This window comes from Melanaphis sacchari, unplaced genomic scaffold (assembly GCF_002803265.2).
Source record: "Melanaphis sacchari strain LSU unplaced genomic scaffold, SCAv2.0 Contig72_pilon_pilon, whole genome shotgun sequence".
Classification (NCBI taxonomy): Eukaryota; Metazoa; Arthropoda; class Insecta; order Hemiptera; family Aphididae; genus Melanaphis; species Melanaphis sacchari.
The window spans coordinates 87,871-100,624 of record NW_020271519.1 but is presented as its reverse complement, the minus strand read 5'-3'; the positions used below and the strand labels follow the sequence as shown (position 1 = coordinate 100,624).

The window sequence follows — 12,754 nt, the reverse complement described above, 5'->3', positions numbered from 1 at the left end:
TATAAACATTTGGTAAGATTTTCAATTATATACGATCATCATTTTTTAATTAGGTACACAATAAAAAAGAATTTTGTTAAAAATTGGTTTATTGTTAAGATTCTTATTTTTCTTTTGAATTAATGTATTTTTTTTTTGTATTGTGTACATGATTTATATTAGAAAAAATAGTTAAACTTTCAACTTAAAATATATTTTCTAATAGGAAAGCAATTCAAACTAATACTTAAGAGATTTAAATATTTAAAATCTCACTATTTTTTAAAAAAATTGGAAAAAACAAAAAAAAAGTAATTAGAGAAAATATAAATTTTATGCAAAATCAGTTTTTGATAAAATTCATTTAAAAAACAAATAACTGTAAATGATTAAAATTTTAGTTAATTTATAGTTTTTTTAAAAAATTGTTAAAAGCTTAAAAATACAATACAAGGCTCATCATTAGTAATTTTAATTATTGAAATAAAAAAAAAAATTACTTGTTAGATTATTGTATTATAGTATTATAGGTATTTATACTATAAACCTTATAACCTAGTAGTAGTTAACACCGTTCTACAGTAAGACAGTATTGACTCAAAAGTAAACAATAATAATGAATTATAAATAATATGTAAATAAAAGATTAAATCAATCTATCACAAAAGGTACTAATAGCAAAATAAATTGTTTTAATAGTAATACAGATACACCATAAAATATAGTAATATAGTATTAATATAGGCTGATGGCCTGTCTTTGATCAGAATTGTTTTTCCTATGCAATGATTTATCTTTTAATTCAAATTTAATACATACATTACAGTAATTTACTCAACTATGAGGAACACTTAACACTTACCACATAGCAGAGCAATTATTTATTTGCTCCACTTTTTTATTTGATTTTTACCAATTATTAAGAAAAATACTGGGAACTTTCAATTTTTACCTTCTAAGGATGTACTAACTTGATTCACACTCCTACCAAAGAATATTAAAATTGAAAATCATCACATGTATTTTAGTTTAAATTACACATAAGAACACATATCATTATAAAATCAAATAAAATAAAATACATAAATAAAATCGAATATTTTTTTTTTAAGCCCGGCAACTAGGGCCATTAGCTGTTTATAGGGGTTATGAACTATGGTAAGGGGTAGGGTTGGTACGGTAGGTTGTATTTTACGATTGTTACGGTTGATAGCAAACATGTGTATGTGTGGCAAGGTTTTTAACCATTATGATCCCAAGTGGTCACCCATCCGGGAGCTAGTAGCTGTGGCCGTTACTTACTCTCAGTCGCATTCAGCGACTGGTAGCAGCCAACACGCCACGCCAAGCCACAATCGAATATTATAAGAGTATTAATCCAAGATTTGGACCTACCTATATGTTTATAAATTAAATTAAATCATTCTTTTATTTGGATAAATAATCAATAGGATTAATTCAACTTCAAATAAATAACAAAGTAATAAAAGAAAAAACAACAATGTATATTATTGATCAAAACTATGAAACAATATTTTAATAAACTAAAATTGTTTAGGTAAAATAGCTTAAGTATAAAAAAAATAATATTTTTATGTTCTAAAATTGTCTGTGCATAGTAAAACATATACAACTAAATTAAAATATTGTTTTAAATGTTTTACACTATTAAAAAAAAAAAAAAAAAACAAATGCAGAATATGTAGGTAACTATAACTATTTGTATACTACTACAATCTTTATGAAGAAAAAAATTGTAAAAAAAAAAATAATAATATAATAATAATACAATAAAATTGCCCACTTTAAGTACACTAATGGATTTGAATCAGAGCCCAAATAAATATAATTGATAATAAAACAATTAAAAAAATTAAAATTTTCTACTCACTATTTAATTTAAAAATAATATTTGGTTTAATCATAATTTTTGGAAGACATGCTGTTGAGCGGATTATAGGATGTTGAGCTTTCTGTCATTTTTGTAGTATTGGAAAGTGGATCATTTGGATCAATATCTGTACATGTTCGTCGACGGATCATCTGAATTATCGATATAAAAAGTTATTATTATTAACTACATCATACAAAATATAACCTTACCACTCACATGATCATTATGGATATTATAAGGTATGTCAATTGTATTTGAAGTTTTCGGTTTATGTTGTTTTATCAAGCCTTCCATCAAATGATAATCATTTTCTTCTGCATCTTTAAGATGTTCTTTTTCTAGATATCTAGCAATTTCTGGGTTTGACATTTCAGATGCATGCCTGGTACGGGGTACAGGTGTATTCCCTCGATTCGGTGAATGGTCACAATGTGGAGATAGTAAGCTACACAAAAAAAAAAAAAAACAAAATTAATAAAGCTACTTGGAGTTTTTAATTTACTGTTCTGTAAAAATAAATTTAAATTTATTATTTATTGAAAATTATCGATATTCCTATAAAAATAAAAGTATAAAAATACTTATTAATAAAGAAGATTAATTTCTTATTTTTATTTTTATTCTTTTTTTTTTTTTACTAATTAAAATTTAAAAAAATTATTAATTATTCAAATGTTAATGCAAATGTAAAATGGTAAAACTTACTATAGCCTAAATTGCAAAAGGATTTATTGAGAATTCATAAAATATTTTTTATTTATTATTCAAAAATTGTATATAGTTGGTTGTTATATTGAATTTAAAAACCATAATCATCATATTACAGAAACAATATTGATTTGTTTCTTATGATTTTTTTTTTTTTTAATAATTTAAAACAATTCAAAATATTTTCAATCACTATATTTTTTTAACTAAGCATAAAATAAAATTATGATAATCATTGAACAATATTAATTTTATGCCAATTTTAAAATCATTTTTTTAAGTTCAAACTTTTAATTTTACCTTTTAGTATAAAATAATTTAAAAACAATAGCATAAAATATTAATAAATTCTTAAAATTGTTCATAAAATTTACCTAGAGTAAACTTGTCTGCTAGGTGTTGGAGGAAAAACTTTGATGAGTGGCTCTACCCAGATAGTTCGATCTATACTTGATCGAGCAATAGCTTGATCACCACTATCACATTTGCAATCAACGTCGCCACAATCAATATCATCCACTTCTTTGCAGTTAAAATCCGGTGATAATGTACTTTCAGTATCGAATTTTCTATCTACTGTTCTAGCTGAATTAACTGACATCCGACGATTTTCATAATTGTACAGTTCTATACCTCTATCATTATACGATGGAACACCATCAAATTGTGACAATACAAAGTTGCTATCAGAAAAATTTGTTGGACGTTTCTCTTGGAATGAATACTTTTTTTTTCTACGATATGAAGATGGTAAAGCATCTGAAATATCTGATAATAAATCTGATCGTTCACTAATACATCTTGTTCTACCAGTTAAAGGAAGAATTTTTGGATCAGAATCAAATTCTGGTTCATAAGAATTACTTCTTTTTTGAGCATTGTCACTACTACTACCACTATCTTGGTCACCATTTTGTGTTGCCATGAATCTATGTATTACACCTAAAGTGGACAATGTTTGGTCCATTAAATCTTCTATCTTATGAAGTCGAAATTCTAAAGCCTAAAATTATTTCAATTGTAAATAAACTAATAAATTATAAATAAAAAAACGTATCATACTTGCACTGATGAGTTTTGTAAGTTTTCCTTCTGGTTAATATCATCTACTTTCTGTTGTATATTTTCAGCTTTTTCTAAAGACATTTTAATTCTTTCTTCCATAGACATTTGTAATTTGTAATCTTTCTCACGGAAATATCCTTCAACACATTCTTCTTCAAAATCATATAGTTGTTCTAATTCTTCATTACCCAAAAATAACTTTAAGCCATTGTCATAAGTTTCTTGAATGCCTCGAATTTTGCGACAAAGATATTTTGCTAACAGGAAAACATGACAAAAAAAAATTAAAGGTGGTGGAAGCGATGGCTTTTGTTCATACTCCATAACAACTGTAAATCTCTGGAACATCCATACCTAAAAAAGGTATTTTATCTAATATTATATATCAAATGAAGTTAAAAAATTCTTATTTTTAGAATAATATAAAGTATTGTCGGTAGTAAAAAAACTTTCAGGTAAACCTCAGTGTTATGAGAATAGTTTTTTTTTAAGGCAATCACCTTAAAACCAAAAATGAACGAGTGCTGGGTAATGGATTCATTATAATAAAAAGTCTTTATTAATAATAGTTAAGTTAGATTGTTATAAAGTAAAAAAAATATATAGATTAACAGCTATGGGTGCATGGTTGGTCAAATGGTAGTTTGTCTTAAGTCTGAAAATTGTTTAATACATCACTGCTTATTATTGCTTAACAATTACCTGATGAGATATAGCATTAATATCATTAAAAATGTTGTTGAAAACCGCAATTAAGAGATTAATAAGTAAAATATTGGCAACTAATAAGTACATAGCCATTACTAATGGTGTAACCCATCTCCCAGTTTGGCAATTTGGCATGCCAGACGATTCATCACATCCTGGATATATTTGATCAGCATATACCTAAATAATAATACATTATAAATCATAAAAGCATTTATATACATTTTAATTAAGTAAATTGTTTATAAATACCTCTCCATATAACATAAAATATGGTTGTAAAAATATTTCTCGGATTAAAACCCATTCAGGATCAGAATCAGGATACAAAATTGATCGCCTGCTTACTCCAAAGCTCATAAGTACTACAAGTAAAAGTACTACAAAATACAGCATATTTTTTATCATTTTACCCATCATTGTAACTAGTGGTCCTAATGTATAAAGAAATATTCTTGAATAAATAATATAAGAATTTTAAAACTATTTAATAATTACTAACCAAGATATTTATTAACACCAAGTATATTCAAAATTCGCAAATACCAATAAATAATATCTGTACAGAACATAACTCTTCCAATAGCCTGTGATGATGGTTGTAACCTTAAACAAAGACCGGTTAAGAAAAAAATAATTGCTGCAGCATCACATGGATTCCACATATTCCATGCCCAAACAGAAAATTTATCACTAAAAAAAATTATTAAATTAAGATTTAATAACATTTTATAAAATGTATTTCAAATACTACCTAATGCTGGTAGGTTCAGAAGAAACAATTTCTCTAATTTTTTCACAACCAAACGTGCATATGTAAGCAATTACATACAGTTCTTGCCAAGATGGTGTTTGCTCCATACGAACAAGTACCACGTATGTAAAAAGAACTAAAAAGACAAAATATGCTGCCTGTAAAATCAAAATACATTTGATTATTAAACAACTTAAATATCAACATACTAAAAAAATCATATGACAATATTTTTGAAATACTAACAGAATTTGCTAAAAACTTAGTTATTGGTGCAGTGTAAAATTCTATGATCTTGTGCCGCAATGGCAATGGTCTCTGTCTCTTTAAATCAAAAGTACCATATTCATATGACGGAGTTACACATTTATGTTCAAAATCAGAATGTTTAATTGTACCTCCTATTGAAGCATTAGGCAACATTGTACCATTTTCAGCTGTTTCATTATCTTTGACTGATGGTACACCCTTAAATTATATCATACATTAATAAATATTATAATAATATTACATTTAAATTCATACATCTAAATTTGTTTCCACAAGATTTAAGTGTGACCGATGTACACCTCCTTCCACACTTTCGTTTTCTTCATCTAATTCCAATCCGTACAAATGTTCTTCTTCAGTTTGAGGCATTGATTGCAATTCTTTTCGAGATTTAAATTCCAGCCTTGATATATATGGTGGAAATAGCAATCCTAATAAAATCTATAATCAAAAATATTTAAAGAATTTAACATAATCTACAATTTAACATTAATATTGTTAATACCCTGATGTTGGTATTTTTCCTTGTCCTTAAACCCCCCATCCACAAATCAGCAAGTATTATTTGGCTACAAGGATGAGCAAGCAAAGCTCTATGATTTGCAGCCACAGCTAAGCTAAGACAAGTTTGACCACTCCAATTTTGCAACTCAACTGTAAGCATTTGTTGGGCTTGGTCATCATCTTGACGATAGCAATAATCCAATAACTCAAGTGCTAAAATTATATTTTTTTATCATATTATATCATTATTAATAATTTATTTTGATTTATAAATGTTATTACATACAGATATCTTCAAATACTTTGGCATAATTTCGTAATTCATCATAAATTTCTGTCTCTAAATCATCTTCTGCTGCTTCGTGTGCCATAGCTTTATAAAGCTTACAGGCAGCAAGTGATTTAACTAATGCCTCTTCCCCATGTTGCCACATTAATAATGCCATTTCTTGACGCTTAGTTAATACAGTCCAAATCTAAGAAAAATAAAAAGCAGACTAATTTTATAGAATTATATTGAAAATAGAGACTATGTAAAATATGTTAATTTAAAAGTTTAAAACAACAATTATCATAAAATCAGAAAAATATTTCAGAGCAGTAAAAATTTACTGATAAAATAAATTACAAGATAAAACATAAAAGGTGTAGACTTCAGAAGTAATTAAGTTATAACTTGAATAATTCTGGATAAATTTTAGTTATATTTTTAAAACTATTAATCTTAGGACAAACTTATGTACGAGAATATAACAAAATTGAGAAGTATTAAATTATATTATTTGATTAACAAGTAGATCCATTTTAAAATATTAATGAATATAATTTAAGAATTGACCACTTGGGCATTTTTCTAGATAAAAAAAAAAAAAAAAAACTATCATAAAAAACTTATATAAGCAAATTATCAATATGTTACACCAAAATTAAAAATTGTTATCCCTTAGTTAAATTAATACACCAAAGTTCAAAAATATTTTTTGAGTAATCTTTATTTAAACTGTATATTTAAATAATCTGACTTTATCTTTTAAGAAAATTCAATATAAGCTAAGTCTTCTACTAAAATTAAAAAAAAAAACTGAATGTTATTTTGTATGTTTTTTAAAATATTTTTTACAATTTTAAAATTTAAATAAATTATTAACCAATACTATCCAAACTCAATATTGTTAGCTAATCCAAAGCTCAGGCTATGACAAATATGTTATTTTTAATTATTTTTTCAAGCTAATTAATATATTAAAATAAAAAAGAAAAAAACAACAGAAAATTTTACATCAAATTCTCTCATAGCTTGATTAAGAAATGAGAATGTATAGACATACAAGTAAACAATTAATTACGTACTAATAACTCATTAAATGGATATTCAAAAAGACATTCCTCTTCTGAATGTTCAGAGTCAGCTAAAACGCCCAATGTTAAATTGTTTCCATAGTAACGCGTAAATGAAGCACTATTTCTGTGGGTATTGTTCAAACGGCGTGTTTGGGCATACATTGCCCGAAATTTACGTCTGGTATATTGAGCTCTATTTAAAGAATGTAAATCAAAAACTAAATATAACAATGAAAATAATAACATTTAAATTCTACCTGTATGCACCACCCATTAATTTATTAATTACTAATCCAATGTCATGTAATGTATACATATAACCTTGAGGGATATGAGGTCGAACATCCCGTAAAATGTATCCTAATGTATTTGTTGGTCCTTGTTTCTAAAAAAAAAAAAAATCAAATATGAATATGTAAAAATTTAAACGTGTATTGATATTTATTGATAATTTCTTAATTTATCTTAAGAAATTTTATCTCGTTCACCATCATGCTTTATTATTTTGGGATAAACTTTATTAAATACTTTTACATAAAATACATTATTTAAATACATTTTTCAGTATTTAAACATTTAATAGACGTGACACAACAGTTATAAATTTAAAAAAATGCAAATAACTATAATTGAGGTAATGTACTTAAATTGACATAGATAATTAATTTTATACATACAAATTATTTTAAATTGGTTAACTACTGATGTATAACAAATTACTTTTGATGTATATAGTATAAACTATAGTCATTAAGTTTATATAAATACAGCTATATTATATGTTAGTACAACTTTTTATTTTTTTAAACAGGATAGTCAACTATATTTTTCTTTCTTTTTTTATTTAGCACAGGACAACTAATATCACAATTGGCCCTTAATATGATAATTTTTAATTTTATTTCATTATGTTTGACTATATTCTTAATAGTTATTTAGATATACATACATATTTAAAAGAATATCACAACTTTAATAATAATTTCAAATTTCAATAACAAATAAATTATTAAGAAATAACATTTTAATTTTATCTAAGAATAAAATATATTTTAAGTAAATGCATATAATATTATAATGTAACTTACAGTATTGTATAATTCTTCAAGTCTAGAAATAGATAAAAATTTCTTCATACTAACACCATTTTCTAACAATAACTTTACAAAATCAATCCGGTCATGTTCTAAAGCTTCCATCATAGATTCTTCTAAAGCACCTACAAAAAAAATAATAATATGCATATTTATTATTAAATTCTAAAATAAATAGGTTATTAAATATTTTAAAATATTTACCTTCTGGCCATTCTTGTCCATAAACAAATATTTCAGATCTAGCTATGTCGACACGATTCCAAGTTAATGCCAAACTCAACTGCTCTGAAGGAGATAAATGTTGACTTTTAAATAATGCAGTTAATATAGTTTGATCTAATTCCTGTGACTTCTCTTGTCCATCACTCATCCGGAAAACAGTGATCTATATTTCCAAAAACCAAAATAAGCTTCAAACTGAGAATAAAATAAAATGTTATAAGTACCATATTTTTATGCCTTGTACACTCAATGAGTTCTTCGTATAAACGTTCAGCTTTGTCTGGTCCAACTTCAAATGTACACTGTATGGTATTTAATAGATATTCCTTCATATTTTCTAAAACAGTTTGTCCACCACTGTCCACTGCATATCTGATTCAAAAGGTATAGAGGCCACCTTTTTCATTTTTATCTAATTACTAATACTTAAAAAGCAAATAGATAATGTTCAAGCTATGATAAATTTTTACCTGTGTGTGAAAGCTAATAGATCAGCTGCTCTGCCTGACCCATCACATATAACCACAGGTACTGGAGGAGTATCTGTAACATACTCTAATACTGCTCTAATGGTATGAGTACCTCCTTCAATCACTAGACAAACAACAGGAGTACTATAATGTGCACCTGTTAAAGGAAAAAAAAAGCTTAAAATATTGTTTAAAAGTTATATTTATATTATAAAAGTACTTGGATGAAGTTTTTGAATTGAAATGTATTTTTCCAATTTTTTGCGTAATTCAATTTCTGCCCCATAACGTCCTGATGTACCATCATCAACCAAAAGGAAATATGTATGTCTATTATTCAACACGGCTAATTTAGATCTAGGTGATGATATAGAATGGTAGGGAACATCTTTATTATGACCAATAAGTTCATGGTTGTTTTCGATAATACCCCATGGTGCTATACCTATAGACACAACTCTACCTGGACGTTGCGAATCAAGCAAAAGTGCATCTCCCACTTGACGAGTAACACCTAAACATACAATTATTTTTTATAATATAATACACAAGTAATTAAGTAAAAAGAATGTGTTATAAAATTACCAGTGTTTGTTCCTCCAGTAAATACCCATGCACCAGTTGTTTTAGCTGCTTTCAATAATCCTTTACGTAATACTTTCTTCAATTTGGGCTGTATTTCAAAATTGGCTTTCCCTCCTTGAATAGTTATTAATAATTTTGGTAATTCTAAACCCCATTCTCGATTAAATAAGTGCAGTATTGTTTCTGGTCTAGTATCATGTGACAATCTTACATACTATAAAAAAATTTTTTAACCCTCATAAATATAAAATTATTATGTTATTAATTATTACACTATTAAAGTTTACCTGTGCTTTGGTAGGATGAGGGCCACCTTGAAACTCAATTGTTCCATAGGCATCTGTTGCTGAAACTACAGTGTGTTTTAACGAAGACCAGACTTCGTTAGGATTATCAGGATCTAACTGAACAGAGGCACTTCCTCCACCACAGTGGAATGTTAATGAAAGCCCACAACTGCATCTATAATTAATATTTTAATTAAAAATGTTTAAAAATAAATAACAATACATAATAATAATTGAATTATTGAAAAATTTACCTAGTCTTATCGATAGTGGATGGAATAAAAGTTACACAATCTCTTTTTTGAAATAATGCTTCAACCCAACTCCGAGCTTGCCTCTAAAAAATAAAAATTTTAATTAGACACCAAGGAAATTTACTCAAGTCAACAATTATTTATTTAGAAAATAAAGATAATTTAATATTTTTTACAAAACTAAAAAAAAATTATGCAAGGAAATTGAATGTATAAATTTGAAAAACAAATAATTATTCAAATAATTGTAAGTTATAAGTTTTTCTAAAGAGAAATATTTTTGATATGTAAATAATTAGATATTAATAATTAATTGACTAATTTTAATTTAATTTAAATGAAATGAAAATATAAAAAATCATTACAATGTATAATTTGAAAACTAAATATTTATTAATCACAATTATATAACTATAATAAATAATAATATTACTTTAAAACAAGACTAATTATAAAATACTTGAGTATAATATAAAAGATAAGATAAGTTGTAAAAGCAAATAAATGTAATATAATATATTATGCAAAATGTGCTAAATGCTAACCAAATTAAAAAATGACTGAATATACTTGACAAAAGTAGATAGGTACTATTATAACTATTAATAATTTCTATACATATATAATAAATATATTTAAATAATAATAATATACACACTTTTTTGGATTTGTTTATTTTTGAAATCATACTGACACTTGGTTGCTTTTTGTTTGTTAAGATCATAAAATGCAGAATTTAACGTTACTACCATTGTCAGCCAATGCATCTGAAAAAAGAAGTTAAAATAAAATAATAAAGGTCATTATTTCAATTTTTACAAAAACAAACGTCATTGTATCAACAAATGGTTAATTATTATAAAATTTAAATACATTGAACACATTTTAACACAACATACCAAATTTAATCTGGTCCTTTGGATGGCCAAAATACTGAATACTGTAAAACATACAAATTACAAATTAGTGGCTAATTACCATACATTAAACAATAGTATTGCATAGTGTTAGAGTTAGAACAAAAGTCGGAGCTGACGTCGAGTAAATCATAAAAATTAATCTCACATTCAATAAAACAACACAATATTAACACTAATAATAGTCACTCACCTTTACATTTACATTTTGAAAGTTTCGGAAATAATTGACTTGAATATGTTTAAGAAATTTAGATAAAACAATTTAAATTCTAAGCCCGATTTTTAACCCATTGTTAATACCATTTGATTTAGATTTGACCATTGAGCGTTAAGCATACATGGATGATAGATAGTCGACGACCGAAATTGAAACCTGTGCATTAAGGTACAGTAATTTATTCATAGATAGCGCTAATATACGTATCAGAAATATTTATTTACCGTGGAAAATGTTTTTACTTTTTAAGTTTTAACCATAGGCGTAACTAGAACTTAAAGTTAGGGGGGGGCTTCAGCCCTAGAATTTTTATTATAAGTAAATTAAGTGGAAGGCTTTGCCCCCATACCCCCCCAAACACCTTACATTCATTGATTATACATATTATATTAATGTAAATTAATATTTAATTATAAAACAAATAATAAACCAAGTGGTATTGAGGTTAAATATTTATATATTAACATATTATTAAGTTTTATTTTAGATATAAAGAATTTAACGATTTTTAGTTTATTGACAACTTCTTAGTAGAGAGTATTTGTGTAGTAAAAATTACACAATATGATACGTCTTACACAGGATCATTACATACAATAATATAGTTTATAATTTAAACCAAGATATTAAATTGAAAAAAATAAAACGATATTTTAAATTTAAGTTTAAAAATGTTACTAATATTGGTGGGAGTGTGGGACTAGGAATTAAGACAGGGGGGGGCTAAAAATTATGTTGGGGGGGCCTAGCCCCCCCCCCAAGTCCCCCCACTAGTTACGCCTATGGTTTTAACTTGCATTTCGCATATTTTAGCGTAATGTCATGATTTGAATTAAGGACCCTGGGCTAAATAAATAGTATTTAAACATGATTAAGACGTCATACTACAATAAAATAATAGATATATCTATGCAACATTATCGTAAGCGTCTTTTAAATGCACATTGATCATCAGATCATAATACTACAATATTAACTTCATAAGTCATAAAACATATTTTACGTCCAAAATTAATCAATTTATATTTTTCAATAATTTTAAAATTAAAGGTATAATATCTTTGAGAATGATTTTTTTCAAGCCGTGCGATGTATTTTTGCTTAAAGTTTTCGCATAAAATAAATAAAAATTACAAACGCATAGTGCTTGCATTGTGGAACGCGATGCAGATATCAAGACTGACAGAATGTCACAATTACATTCATGTTAGTGTGTTACATTCCAATATGAGTAATGAGCATAATGCAACAGAGTACAGACGTGTATTTATATACATTGTTTATACAATTGGGACCTAAGTATACAGCTGATGCAACAAATTATAAATCACGGGCAAGATTTTACTGCGTTTAATTGGTGATGTCAGAAACGGTTTTAAATTTATAGATAGGTAATAATACTATAGTAATAATTAGTAGTATAGACAGCGTTTTTCGCACAAGTACAGCTTAAGATAGTAGATACATAATATCCAAAAC

The 12,754-nt window shown here is 26.2% G+C and overlaps 1 protein-coding gene across 2 annotated transcripts; it reads right to left on the bottom strand.

Annotated features, from left to right (window-relative positions):
* Nucleotides 1-1,543: 1,543 nt before the first annotated feature.
* Nucleotides 1,544-11,382, bottom strand: LOC112600793 (transient receptor potential cation channel trpm). 2 transcript variants are annotated; one of them, XM_025348095.1, is made up of 25 exons: nucleotides 11,249-11,382; nucleotides 11,038-11,078; nucleotides 10,797-10,905; nucleotides 10,139-10,221; nucleotides 9,885-10,059; nucleotides 9,598-9,811; nucleotides 9,233-9,526; nucleotides 9,013-9,169; nucleotides 8,767-8,914; nucleotides 8,522-8,705; nucleotides 8,312-8,442; nucleotides 7,481-7,608; nucleotides 7,233-7,416; nucleotides 6,169-6,358; nucleotides 5,884-6,095; nucleotides 5,634-5,819; nucleotides 5,355-5,576; nucleotides 5,109-5,266; nucleotides 4,857-5,047; nucleotides 4,607-4,788; nucleotides 4,349-4,534; nucleotides 3,644-4,000; nucleotides 2,956-3,584; nucleotides 2,090-2,318; nucleotides 1,544-2,022 (listed from the first exon to the last, which is right to left on the bottom strand). In XM_025348095.1, exons 3-25 carry the CDS (start codon nucleotides 10,860-10,862, stop codon nucleotides 1,897-1,899), a joined length of 4,632 nt encoding a protein of 1,543 aa, XP_025203880.1. In that variant the 5' UTR covers nucleotides 10,863-10,905; nucleotides 11,038-11,078; nucleotides 11,249-11,382; the 3' UTR covers nucleotides 1,544-1,896. The 2 variants fall into 2 exon arrangements, with proteins under 2 accessions (XP_025203880.1, XP_025203881.1); XM_025348096.1 differs by having other exon boundaries at nucleotides 1,903-2,022; nucleotides 2,083-2,318.
* Nucleotides 11,383-12,754: the final 1,372 nt, after the last annotated feature.